Source organism: Porcisia hertigi, chromosome 25, assembly GCF_017918235.1.
Source record: "Porcisia hertigi strain C119 chromosome 25, whole genome shotgun sequence".
Classification (NCBI taxonomy): Eukaryota; Euglenozoa; class Kinetoplastea; order Trypanosomatida; family Trypanosomatidae; genus Porcisia; species Porcisia hertigi.
In genome coordinates this window covers 856,042-869,428 of record NC_090584.1, presented here as the reverse complement: position 1 = coordinate 869,428, position 13,387 = coordinate 856,042, and the positions used below count along the sequence as shown (strand labels likewise).

General features: G+C 54.8%; 4 protein-coding genes across 4 annotated transcripts; all 4 read right to left on the bottom strand.

The window, feature by feature from the left end:
- Positions 1 to 3,085: 3,085 nt before the first annotated feature.
- On the bottom strand, positions 3,086 to 4,255 carry JKF63_04747 (uncharacterized protein; the record flags this gene model as incomplete). The annotated part of the gene is made up of 1 exon (XM_067900725.1): positions 3,086 to 4,255. One exon carries the CDS (start codon positions 4,253 to 4,255, stop codon positions 3,086 to 3,088), a length of 1,170 nt encoding a protein of 389 aa, XP_067756746.1.
- A 2,120-nt stretch (positions 4,256 to 6,375) lies between these two features.
- Positions 6,376 to 8,898, bottom strand: JKF63_04746 (uncharacterized protein; the record flags this gene model as incomplete). Its single annotated transcript, XM_067900724.1, has 1 exon — positions 6,376 to 8,898. One exon carries the CDS (start codon positions 8,896 to 8,898, stop codon positions 6,376 to 6,378), a length of 2,523 nt encoding a protein of 840 aa, XP_067756745.1.
- Positions 8,899 to 9,627: 729 nt separating this feature from the next.
- On the bottom strand, positions 9,628 to 10,065 carry JKF63_04745 (uncharacterized protein; the record flags this gene model as incomplete). Its single annotated transcript, XM_067900723.1, has 1 exon — positions 9,628 to 10,065. The coding sequence occupies one exon, from the start codon at positions 10,063 to 10,065 to the stop codon at positions 9,628 to 9,630; it is 438 nt and encodes a 145-aa protein (XP_067756744.1).
- Positions 10,066 to 11,167: 1,102 nt separating this feature from the next.
- Positions 11,168 to 12,904, bottom strand: JKF63_04744 (uncharacterized protein; the record flags this gene model as incomplete). Its single annotated transcript, XM_067900722.1, has 1 exon — positions 11,168 to 12,904. One exon carries the CDS (start codon positions 12,902 to 12,904, stop codon positions 11,168 to 11,170), a length of 1,737 nt encoding a protein of 578 aa, XP_067756743.1.
- Positions 12,905 to 13,387: the final 483 nt, after the last annotated feature.

Sequence of the window (13,387 nt, the reverse complement as noted above, 5' to 3'; positions counted from 1 at the left end):
GCTGCACTGCACAGGGATGTCGGTGGGGGGGGGGGTACGTGACCGTCGAGGTACACCTCACATGAGATCTCTTGTGCATTGGCCTTGCGCACCCTAACACACACATCCACACACGCATGTATGCACGTGACCACGGGGGCTTCCACCACCCATTCTGGGCCTCGAGGGTGATTCTCCCAAAACAGAAACACAATCCTATCGTTGGCGTTGTTGTATACAAAGGCCGGCGCATATCCCTCTACAAACAAGCCGCACGATCACCTGCGCAAAAAAAAAAGAGATAAAGGACTTACAGGGAAAACCCGGTCTGCCACTGAAATACATCCACACACACATCCACACACACGACACGTGGGGTGGAGAGAGAGAGGAGGGAGGCTACACAGACGGAGACTAATAAGCGCTGATCAACAACCCCATCCACCTGATACCGCAGACACCGACACAAACACGCTCCGCTTGCATACCAAGAGAGAGAGGGAAGGGGGGAGAGAGAGAGACGAGAAAGAGGGAACCCGCCGCCAATGATGATCGTATAAGTTTCAAGGAAGTAAAAACCCCATAAAACTTTACCACAAAGACAAAATAGAGGTAACGAAAACGTAAAAAGGGGGTGAGGGCGAAGAGCGCAATCGTGACAGAGAGACAAGAGGAGGAAGATGAAAGGGAAAAAGGCGTCTAGGTCGGATTGGGGTGTGCAGTTGCTGTGACATTCACACTGGAACCGCATCCAGGTGCGTACCTCCCCCTCAGACCCCGCCACCCCCTCTTCCTCCTCCTCAGCCCTCCACTCTGTTCACATGGCTACCTGTGGCAGACAGCCACAGACACACCGATTCAGGAACGAGCACAAGTATGCTCAGCGACTCACCTTGTGAAGCGTTCGCCTCACATATTTGTGTACAAAAGAGATAAAATCTACCTAAAGTGGAAATCTGGCGACTGCTGGGGCCTGCCAGTCCTTCTAAATCCACATGTCTTACACCCTACTTGTCGACAGATCCCTTGGCCTCGTATCTCTGCATGGAAGCACGCCACCTCTTTCCTTTCGTCTTCGCTGACCACGCATGTCCACAGAAACACAGTCGCTCGTCCTTCAAACAGAGATATATATACATGTATACATATATACATGGACGAGTGTACAGCTGAGTGGCACCCTCATTCAGCGACCCGCACGAGGATATTACGACGTACGAAACCACAGAAGAAAACAAGAGAAAGCGGGGAGAGACAGTGATCAGGAAAGACAGGGTGCGGGGAGTATGCAACTTAAGGTGGCAGTAAAAAGTAAAATAAACGCGAGAGTGAAGTTGATCGGCGAAACAGTCGGACTAGTCCAACGAGCCTGAGCGTGATGACTGCACTCATGCCTCAACGCCACACAGACGCACGCACTCGAGCCTCCACGCCTTTACATAATACTACCCAGGTGAACGCGGTGGCAAAGCACGACTTGTGTAATCGGTCAGAGAGAATAGGGAGAGGTGTGTAAGTGGCAGACGTTATCGGAAAAGAAGTACGGGAGCAAGACGCGAAGAGCCAGCTCAACAAAGAGGGGTGAAAAATGAGAAAACAAAATGCCTCCGGAACGCATATACAAACAACCAGCCGAAAAGCACCACCGCACGGACAAACGATAAAAAACGAAGAGCTCGAAAGAGAATGGCGGTGGGGTATGGAGAGCGGGTAGGCAGCAGGGGTTATTGTGAGGCAAAGGTAGAGAAAAGGCAGAAGGCGTGGCATCGTGAATCACAAATAGATAGCAAGGAAAAAAGGCATCGGGAAGGACTAAAGGTGCAGCAGCCAAGATCGCACCAGTAGGCCTCTCTTTAACTCTCTCTCTCTCTGCCTCTCCCCTCCCGCACCCACACCGCACGTGAGAAAGTGAGAGAGGAGCTGTGTGCCACGCGCATACCGATTGCATCAGCACCGAGGACAACAAAAAAAAAAGAGAGAAAGCACATCTTAGCAGTGGCACCCACACACGAAGACACACACACACACACACACACACGGACTACGCTGCAACGAGAATAGAACTGATATAGCGGCGAGTAATCAATCAAACAATAATAAAAGGGGGAGCAGAGAACACTCAAACGAAAACATGGAAAACATCAGCACAACGACGGCATGTATAGCGTAACAAACAGACAACGAAAATACGTGAAGACAAGTGTTTTTATATATCAAAACCACAAACAAACACGCAATAAAAAAATGGAACAAGAGGACAGAGGAAGAAAAGAGGTGAGATAGCGTGGAAAAAGCTAGCGTCAGCCTGTGTGTGTGTGTGTGTGTGTGCGTGTGTGTGTATATGTGTGCGTGTGTTAGAAGAATGGGGAGGAGGGGGGAGATGCGCGCATACAAAGAATGAAGAATGATTGCGAACCGACAAATATCGGCGAGTCACCCTCTTCGTTTTACAAGTGCGTGCGCGCGCGACACAGATTCACTGTTAGGTACGCCTCTCTGCACAAGAATCCTCACCGATGGGCGTAGATCCCGCAAGGGGTTGCTGAGCGCCTCACTACACTGACCCACAGGCGAAGCTGACCCTGCGCCTCCCTCGACAACGTGCATGCGTACGACGACTCCGCTTTAGTGGTGGTGTCCTGAGGAAGGCGAGGATGTACGAAAAATCTAGGGGCGTTCAGCTGTATGTGCTGTGAAATACATTGGATTCTTCTCTCGTTTTTATCCTCTTTTTTTTTTCTTCAGAGTACAAAGAAAGAAGTCGTCAAGAGAGGCGGGGAGACGGAAGGGGGTGGGAAGCAGGGGGAGGGAGGGAGGGGAGGGAGGGAGGGAGGGAGGGGGAGGGAGGGAGGGGGAGGGAGGGAGGGAGGGAGGGAGGGAGGGAGGGGGGAAGTAATGACAGAGGAAGTGCGGAAGAAGGAAGGGTGGCAGGTGAAGTGCAAATGCAAAACACAGACAAAGCGGAGATGGAAAATGTGAAATCGCATGACAACAACAATGCGCACTTTCATTTTCCCCCCTCGCTTTGCTGTGCTTCTTTGGCCTTCTTCTTTTGAGCTCAGTACATCGCTGCTGGTGGGCACGCGGCGTGCGTGAGTCGACCGCGTCAGTTGTTGCTCAGGTGACTGTCCACTGTGCACGAGAAGCCGCCAAATAGCTGCTGCTGACCAGCGTTCAGCTGTGAGCTCTGTGCGGGTGTGTTCACGACCTGTTGCGGGTTCTTCGCAGAAGTTGGAACCCCAGAGCTGACGTTCTTGCGTGCGGCCAGCACCTCCTCCACTGACGGCAGCGGGGTCCACCGCGGCGGAGAAATCTTGCGCTGCATCACATCTGAAAAGCTGATTCCGTTCCAGTACGGATGCGACTTCACCTCAGGACCTTTGATGCGGCGGTTCGGATCCTTCATCAGCAAGCGGCTTATCAGGTCCTTGGCCTCGGGCGAGACCGTCACACCGCTGGGGAAAGAGAGATCCGAGTATAAAATGTTGTCGAACACCTCAGTCATGCTGCGGCCATTGAAGGGAGTTCGGCCACAAAGCATGCGGTATAGCAAGATGCCAAAGGACCAGAAATCTACTGCGCTGGTGTACTCGCGCTGTCGCAGAACGTCAGGTGCCACATAGAACGGTGACCCGACGAACGAGTTGGCGCGCAGGTCCTTGTCTGACACATCCTGACCGTCCTTGTGGAAGTCTTTGGAAAGACCGAAGTCCGCAAGAGCGCAGTGACCCTCACCATCCAGCAAAATGTTTTCGGGCTTCAGGTCACGATAAATGACACTGTGTTCATGCAAGCACATGATGGCCAATAGGATTTCAGCACTGTACAGCTGCGCTGTGTGTGCGTCGAGCTGCTTCTTCGCAACAGAGTTCATGTACTTGTCAAGGTCACCGCCAGGCATGTAATCCATGACAAAAAACAATTTGTGCTCTGACTGGAAGGTCCAGTGCAGCCTCAGCAGGTAAGGGTGGTTCAGGCGTGTCAGCACGTTGCGCTCCGTGAAGACATCCTGTACGCGCTTGTGATCCAACAGGCCCTGCTTGTTAATCACCTTCATAGCGTAGTACTTGTTCGTGGAGAGGCGACGGCACAGCACCACATAGGCGAAGGAACCTTTGCCAAGCAAATCGAGGGTTTCAAAGTCATCCTTGCTCAACTTCTCCTGTGACGCATCAGGGGCGTCCACGCGCTTGTCCTCAGCGCCGGACGTCGCCTCAGACTTCTTCTCATCCTCTTTGTCCTTCTTGTCCTTCTTCTTGAACAATTTCATGAACATTTTGACAGGGAGAGGGGGAGGAGGGCGGGGGAGGGAGGAGGAGGGAGGGGGAGGGAGGGGGGAGGGAGGAGGGAGGAGGGGATATGCACTCAGCCCACAGAAAACTCCGTTGACAGAAAACCGAAAACGACAAAGCGTAGCGGCTTAGGCGGCAGAGAAGGGGGGCAAGGGAAGGACGGGAGAAGGGCGATAACCCAACGGGCACACACAGACACCGAAAGACTAGGGGAAAGCGATGAGTGTCCGTGAGTGGGAGAGTGGGTACTCGAGCGTGTACTAAAAACACGACCAAACGCGTCACGCGAACACGCACCGCAACAAAACTTGAAAATAATAATAAAAAAATAATGAAAAATTGAGTGACTACGACAAAAGAGCGAACACACACTCACACACTCAACACACCAGATGAAGAGACGAGCGAAGCAATCAGAGAAGGGAAAAAAAAAGAGAGGCGGGTGGCAGGGAGCGGAAGGCTTGAGAATGTGCCCTTGTGTGTATGGGCGCACGCTTCGGTGTACGAATGGGAAAAAATGAGCGCAGATGAATGCCCCAAAGCACAAAAAAAAAGGACTAAAATGGGAGAAGCGAATTTTAATCGTTTTTGTGGCTGCTGAGGCCTGCCGCTCAAACTCTTTGGGAGGGCGAGAGCGATGGGTGAAAAGAATGGAGGAGGAAGGGCCGGGCGGAGGGGGAGACACACAGTGCTACAAAGGTGGAGTGTGTACTTTGATGTAAAACCCGCGTGTTTACATAAATCCAATCAGCTATGCGTCTCAAATGAGATATGCCCTCCGCGTTGGATTGTCGAGAATAAAGTCCAAATTCCCCTATGTTTTGTTGTTTCCTTGATGCCCGTCTATCTCAGGTGGAGGTATGTAGTTTTTTCCTGCCCTGTGTAAGCGAGACGGAGAAGGCGGGTGTGTGAGAGCGCGCTTATGAGAAAAGGAGTCGTCCTCGGTATGTGGAGATGCACGCGCGTATTCCTGTGCCTTCGTGTGTGGTGGTGATCTGGTAGAAGAGAGAGAGAGAAAACGAGCACAGCTGATTGTGATTCACCAAAGGAGAGAAGGGTGAGGGGCAGTTGCACGGTAAGGCAAGCCAAAGAGCGCACGGCTGTGTGTATACAGACAAATGAAGGGATACAGCAAATCGGTGGAAAGTGGGGAGGAAAAGAGGGAGGGGAAAAGAGGGAGGGGAAAAGGGGGGAAGAAGAGGGGACAAATAACAGAAAATCAAGAAAAGACGCGACACACACGCCGGCAGATACACGAAAAGACACAACGATGTAAATAAAGCACACGCACAGAAGTGGGGGAGAAAAGGGGGGGAACGGAAGAGGAGGAGGAGGAGGAGGAGGGAGGGCCGCAGGTCAGAGCGGGGAGGGGGGGGGTGGGTGTTGAGCGGGGACTCGTTCTGTTTGACGGCCGGGGAAAAAGTGGGGAAGGAAATAAGGAAAACACTTCTATGCGGTGTAGCAAAGCAATACAGAATTAGCCACAGACACACGGAAGCGGCGAGAGGTGGGACGAGGGTGAGTGGATGTAAAGGGAAACAATGACAGCGCATCAATTTGGGGGAAGGAGGAGGAGAAGCGGCGACAGCTCTACACCATGATAGCAAGAGGCCTCACCACACCAGCACATTCATCAAAGGGAAAGATGAAAGGAGACGTCGGCACAGTCGCTGTAGCCCTTAGTCACTTGATAGGGAAGCACGCCATACGTGCTCGAGTGCATGCGCACTCCACCTCTGGAGAAGCTGATTTTATTTGGTTTCAGGAGTGCGCACGTTCTGTGGCGGAAAAGCGGGGAGGTTTTCCATTGAGGTCCATGCGGGGATGTTGGGGAGGGAGGGAGGGAGGCAAGACACCAGCAGAGCACAAAATTACAGAAAGGCAACAGAGCAATCAATAAAAAACTCCATCCCTCCCTCCCACGAGTATAAAGGGCACACACATACACACACACGCACACACATACATACAGATATGTATTAGACACAAAAAGAAGCAGAAATGGAGGGAGAAAAAAGCCGGCGAGAGGCGTGTGTACCGGGATCGCACCACCGTGACACCCCCCCCCTCCGCCACCACAAACATTCAAAGCCTGAATGACACACTAATAATCGCACAGAAGCTCAGTGAGGTGGCTCTCTAGGCGCAAAATACGGCTGGGCACAGCTGGCGCTGAAGTAGCGGCAGCTTTCACGTACAACTGCATCGGCGCAACGGCGCTTGCGCTCGCAACCCACCACCGCAGCTGCGCACAGGCTTCCACCACGTCTTCAGCACTACGGAGGCGGTGCGGCACGGTATGAGGCCCGAGGAGAAACCGCATGTGCACCGCGTCTAAAATAGCACTGGCGTACAACCAACAGCAGAAACAGAGCGCCTCCTCATCTTCAGCGATAGGCGGTCCAAGGTGCAGCAGGGAGAGCTCCTCCTGCGTGAACTCGCCATTGTCAACGGGCTGAGGCCAAACGGCGTCAGCGACGTGCTCGCCCATCCAGCCAACAATGCGAGGAACCCACAGTACCACGAAACGGCTCATCACTCGCTCCACCATATTCAAGGTAAGTGCACCTGTTGACGCCAAGGAAGAGTTATCTCTGCAAGCATCACAGACCCATGCAGCGAGTGTCACACGGTGCTGCACCGCCTCGCGGACACCATTCAATGCCACAGAAAACGGTACGAGAATGTTCGACGCGTCCCTCTCCCACGGATGCAGGCGAAGAAGCGTGAGCACACACACCTGCAGCGTTGTGACACCGAACGCCTCCTGTGAGGTGGCCTCCATGAACAATGGCTCAGCTTCGAAGTCGGACAGCAGCTTGGTGACGGCGTAGAGCCGTTCGCAGCGAGACTGACTCAGGACATACTGGTGAATGGGTAGCAGATCATCAGCGGAGCCGGCGGTACTCTTAGCAGTCTTCTGCCATCCATCGCTGCACGCCTGGGTAAGGCGCGTAGAGAGGTCAATCTCGCGCGACCACTGCACCAATACTTTTAGCAGCTGCGTGAGGGTTTGCGCTTCGCTGTTCAGCTGCTCTATACAATGCACCGCATCTGTATACGGGTCAAAGAGCTTCGCCTGACTCTCACTTTGGCGTGCGAAGACAGCGCCGATGTCGTCGAGTGTCACGGCACCGCGCAGATGCGCGACAGACGACGCCAACGCAGTCTCCTCAGCGCGGTACACCTGACTGTACAGGTTCAGCAAGACAGGGTAACAGTGCTGGAAGACGCGGTCTGCCACCCAACGACCCACCAGAGCTTCTCCGCCACAGTCGAGCACCTTCGACTGCTGCGCCACCCCTACCATGCCCAGTACCCAGCGCACCATCGAACGTGCTAGCGATGCGATATCACACAAGGCGAGATCGAGATCTGCGGCACTAATGTGTCGCCCGTCCGCTGGGTGAATGCAGCCGCCGTATGCGTTACGCAGTGTACACCACCCCAGCGGGTTACCATGGCCACCGGCACCCACCTCTGTGGCTACACCGCAGGTGCCATACAGGCAATAGAAGCAACGCCGAAAGATATGCACCGCCGTTTTGGCGACGTTATGGGTGTTTAAGAGTTCAAGGACGCAGCTTCGCACGAACTCCGTGGAGTTAGACTGCTGGATGCCAACACGAGGACCCTCAGCATTCTCGTAGGCGATGCGGCGTGCATCTGCGTCGGGGCTGCTCAGCAGGGATTCCCATTGGAAGCTATCACGCCACTCGTGTACCTCCGCGTCCATGCGGGCCTGGGAAGTGAGGCGAGGCAACACGAGCTCTCCATCTGTGGGGCTGGAGGCGGTGCGCCAGTCAGCGGTTATTCGAATGCCAGACGGCAGCGTCACGTGTCCTTCACCGTTGCATTTTCCCTCTTGCCATATCACATCGACCACAACGCCATCCCAGCCCGGTCGTGATGCTGGAGGCCATCGAGCTGCCCCGCTAGGCGCGTGCCGCCCCGCCAGTGTCGCGCCGTCGCCACTCCCACACATCCATCCCCCATCGCTGCTCAAGCGAGAAAGGCATCCCTCCACTTCGGCAGGAGCGACGAAGAGAGTGCCTGTGTCGTGGAACTGTCCGCGGTAGAACCGACCGATGTACCGACTCCCGCTGGCCCAGACGTAGCACCCAAAGCCCTGGCGCTCATCATCCACCCACTCTCCAACGTAGCGATCACCGTTGGACATCACCAACTCACCCCAGCGATTCCGCGATGGCTCCACCGAGGAAGCCCAAGTGCTGAACTTGGAGCGGGTCTGCGCCGTAGGTGTCTGTCTCACTTTTAGCTTCACGAAACCGCAGTATCGATCCCCGTTTGAGTAGTCTACGCGAGTAGATAATGAAAGGTCCGGCCGATCCATTCTCCACCGCGCCCACAGTGTAAATGTTGGAGTGCACAGGCGACCGTAGCCATCACGCCAGCGCTGCACGAAGTTGCCCTCGTACCACACCTGACCGTCCGCGGAGCGCCATACGCCACGTCCGTGTGGGAGAGCTACACCGCGCCTGATGTCAACAGCGCCTTCGTATGAGTCGCCCAGCTCCAAGAGGAGGTGGTCACGGCCGCTAGCCGCTGTCGTCTCTGCCACCGCAGCAACATCGTCTTGCGGAGAAGCCCTAACACGCTCTGACATGGAGGAAAAAGACGTGCGAAACAGTATGGGTGAATGTGTGGATGGAGGCTGTAGAGAAGCCCAGGGAGCAGAAACGCAGCAGGCCCCTCCTTCTTCCTCTCGGTCTCTTTGCTGTACTGCCAATCCTGTCTCGACCAGTGAAATGCTGCGCGTACGACCTCCATTGGCGATGGAGATGTGGAGTCATCGGGTCAGTGCGAATGAAGAGAACCAAAGAGAGGGGGAGGTGAAGCCCAAGAGGCGCGGAGACACGATAGTAGCGTATACGGAGAATGCCACGAACAACACCAAGGTTGAGAAAGCGCGTACTCCCAAGAACACATGTGGAGAAAGAAAGAGTTCGGATGCTCCTGATATGTGTGCAGGTCCATCGATCTCCGCCATCAGCTGACACACCCTACCCTCTCATAGCGTGTGATTATGGCGGCAGTTGCACCGGGTTGGCACTACTACTTTTATATTTGCCTTTGGCTTTAAACTGCTTCCTCGAGCGGGAAGTGAACGGCATACGTCAAGTAGGGAGACACAAAGGCAGGCAAGAGACTCAGCGCAATACACATTCCCACACACACACGCGCGCGCGCCATGCGAAACAGAGAGGCGGGCACGCGCTGCAACGAGCCCGCTGAAATCAAGAGGAATGGTGGACCTCGAAAGCATCTCGTGTACGGCCGACCCAAAAAGGGGGGGGAAGGTCACTTCGGGGGACACAGCTTTGCTACACGTGGCTCAGGCGGTCGCACGACGCAGTTTTTCCTCTGGTAGAGGTGGCGACACATCCATCACCTTTTTGGACGACGACGAAGCCTCGCGGGCAGACTTCTTCGCTGCGTTATACTGTTGGTAGTAGTGATACACCTGAGTGTCATTTGCGTACTTGAGAGCTGGGTCTGAGTGCTGATACCAATTGGGAACAAAGAGCACTAGGCACACTACCGTCGCTGCACACACACCGCCGACGGTGATGAGCACGGTACCGGTGAAGTACGCAAGCGGGAAGGAAAAGGCCAGCGACCCCCAGAGAATGCGCTGGAACCAGTCGGTGCAGTAGCACTGATCTTGAAGTGACATGGGCGAGAGGAGACCAGCCACCCAACGTGCGACAGGGTGCACCTTGCGCGAGGCACTTGCAACTGGATGGGCAACGGGTTCGGGAACGGTCTCCATTACGAAATGACACGGAAGTTCACTGGTGTCCGAAAACGTCAAAAAAAAAGAGAGAACGGGGGGGGGGGGGACGAACAGACAAATGTGACCTCAACCACACACAAAAAAAAAAGAGGGACGGGCGAAGAGGAGGGAGACGAGGGATATGTAAGATCGACAGCGCTTCCGCCGACTTCCGCCAAGAGTAGGAAATAAATATATGCTGAAAGATGTGTAGGTGCTGCAGGTGAAGGGCATCACACACACACACACACAGACACCGACGCACCGAGCAGGAGGGGGGGGGCGCAGGAGTAGATGCAGCAACCGTTATAAGCATCATTGGCAGCCACAGCAGCAGCAGCAGCAAAGGGATTAGCCGGAACAAAACAAAGTGCGAGAGAGGGGGGGGAAGAGCAGGAGAATAAAATAGGGGGTGCATAGTTGTGGGCAGCGAGACATAACAAGAAAGGGTGGGCACACAGACTGGAAGCAGCTCACAGTGCCACTACACATGAGCACAACCCAGATACAGTGAAAAGAGAGACCAGGGGACGCAATGCTGGGAGTTTGACCCCCCCCAAAAAAACACACACACCTGTCGCTTTATGGCAAATCTTTGTTTAAAGGGGGAAGAAAGACAGGAGGAGAGATCAAAAGACGAAAAATAGACCTGAGAAAAAAAAAACACGCTCATCTCTCACCAACTGATGCACGTGCATTTTCTCCTGGGCGGCCTACATGCCGTTCACAGCGTGCGTGTGTGTGTGTGTGTGTGTGTGTGTGTGTGTGTGTGTGTGTGTGTGTGCACGGACGTTGACTCCTCGATGTTGCCTCTCGTTCATTGTTGATAGCAGAAAAAGTGTGGTGACTGAGGCAAGGGAGGGAAACTACCGAGTTGTGAGTGACCGATGAGACGACTAATACGTCCCAAACATTCCGCGCACACACACTCACACACAGACGCACACACACTCACACACATCTCCCCATTCTGAACCCTGGAAACTCAACTGGAGGTGGAGGTTTTCTCCTGAAAGCAGCAAAACGGCCACCTTTACCACCGGGGCCCCCACCCCCCACCCCCCGGCCGTAATGCTGCCTCCCACCACCCTCCTCGTTTCTACTGCTTCATTCCCTTCGTGTACTTGACACGGTAAATAGAAATCCAGTGCAACATCGCTGTCACAGCGTTTTGATAAAAGGCAACGTCAGTAGAAAAGGGCACATCAACCGCTGCGCTGCCGCGGCCACCCGAAACACCACCACTGCCAGGAAAATCGAAGACGTCCTGCGCGTCAGAAAAGGCCTCCGTCTCCTCTGTAGAGTATTGTGGAGGGTTGCGGCGCATGAGGAGAGCCGCGAACGTCAAAGCTAGCACTCGTTCATTCACCCCATTCACTTCCCGGTTCGCCAACAGACCGCAGCACAGGTCAAGGATCCAGAGCAGTATGCCGCGAAGGTATGGCGGCGCGCTCTGCATGTACCCAATGGGGTCGCAGTTGAAGAAAGACGAGTCGAAGACGGCAATGTCCATCTGCGCCAGCCATATGAGTATGGCGCCCATGATGACTGCCGGTGGTGACCGCTGCAGGACCTCCGGCAGGCGTGTCGCGCTGTTTGGAAAAAGAGTCTCGGCGGTAGTGACGTTGGAGGAGCCAAACTTATCTGATCCTGGGGCGTAGCGTGCCGGCTGAGCAGATGACACCGGTGGCTGGCACTGGTGCGACGGCAGCATCTTCTTGACGCCAGGCAGCGAGGCCCAGTAGCTGGAAATCGTCTCCGCCATGTTCATCTGATCAGCGAGCGTCTTAATAAGCCGCATGGTTTCGGCCATGACCAATTCGTTGTGTGAGCGGTAGTTGACGGCCTTGCCGCGAAGAAGATGAACAACGGCGGGGCTGGTGTACCCCTGTTGCCGAATGAGTGCGTGTTTTAGCACCTGCAGCATGAGAGGGGCACTGTAGTCCCCGAGGGGGGAACTCTGCACCGCCAATGGAAGGCACCCGGGCATACGCTGCTTGAACAGGTTCTGCCTAGGAGAGATGACTGCAAAGGTCACGAAGTACTTGAGGACGCCGTTCACGGAGAGCACCACAATCTGTTCATATTCCCACAGCACGGCACGCGGGGGCTGATGCATGACAAGACGCACGTCTACTGACTCCCCATGGCGCAGCTCCGCCTTTTCCATCTCAGCCTTCATGAACTTGTCCTCCACCCGCACGCCGTCAATGACGGTCTGCGTCTGCACGATCTCGACCGTGAAAGGTCGAGAGCCGTTGTTCTGCACAGTGACTGTGGCAGAAAACATCTTCTGGTTCTCAGCGGCGTCGTCGAGGTAGTCACCCACAAACCGGAAATGCGAGTTCTTCACGCTCACGCTCGGCACGTACTTGAGAGTGGGCAAGACACGGCGCAGCTGCGCCAGGCCTATCGGGTCATCGTGATTTGTCCGCGGGATTACGTTGGATGCCTTCGCCTGGAGCTCTGTCGTAAGCAAAGCAAAGGATAGCTGCTGGCACCGCGAGGACCAAGAACAGCCAGCGTTGACGCACAGGTTTCGAATGTTGCTCAGCTCTGTTTCAGGAATGTCCTGGTTTGGGTACATGTAGCCGTACAGAAAAAGACTAATCTGCGAAGAATGGAAAGTGTCGAGGCGCTCCTGTGCCCTCTTTATTGTATGGGCGTCGGATGGTAACGGCTGTGTATGAATGCTGCTGCGTTTTGCACTAAGGAAGCACTCGACCAACTCCCCCGTGGTGAGGCCATAGCTCGCCGAGGGTGGGGTCAGCACTGCCACGTTGGTACTCACGCTCACCGCGGGAGGGAGACTACTGAAGTCGGAAAGAGCTGACATGGGGAGCCGACAACACAACGCAACAAAGTTCGTCGCTAAAAAAAAAAACGGTAACTCAAGGAAGGGGTGGGTGAGAGACGCACACGAAAGGCAACAGAAATAACAGGCCACCAAGAGTACCAGGTGGATGGCGCACAAGTGGCACTGAGTGCGGTGAAGGGGCCAAGGGGGAAGGGGTGCCTGCTTCGGTCGAAGATAAGGAGCCAGGTCGAAAGAGTCGCAAGAACCTCCCCAGAGGACCCCTGGCTTCCTCACGCTGATCTTCTTTGCTTGTCGCAGGAGCTCAGAAGTCGCGTGCTGCCAAGTCGTTACGTCGTGCTAGCTCGCACCGCTCATGAGCATTTGCCAGGAGAACAGAAGTGAGGGCTGACGCAGCAAACGGCGATGCCCTGGTACCGTCGATTTGGGGGAGGGGGGAGGGGCGTAGTTTTCCATGACGACTCCAGAGAAGCGAGGAAAGGACAGAGAGGAGCGGGGGGGATT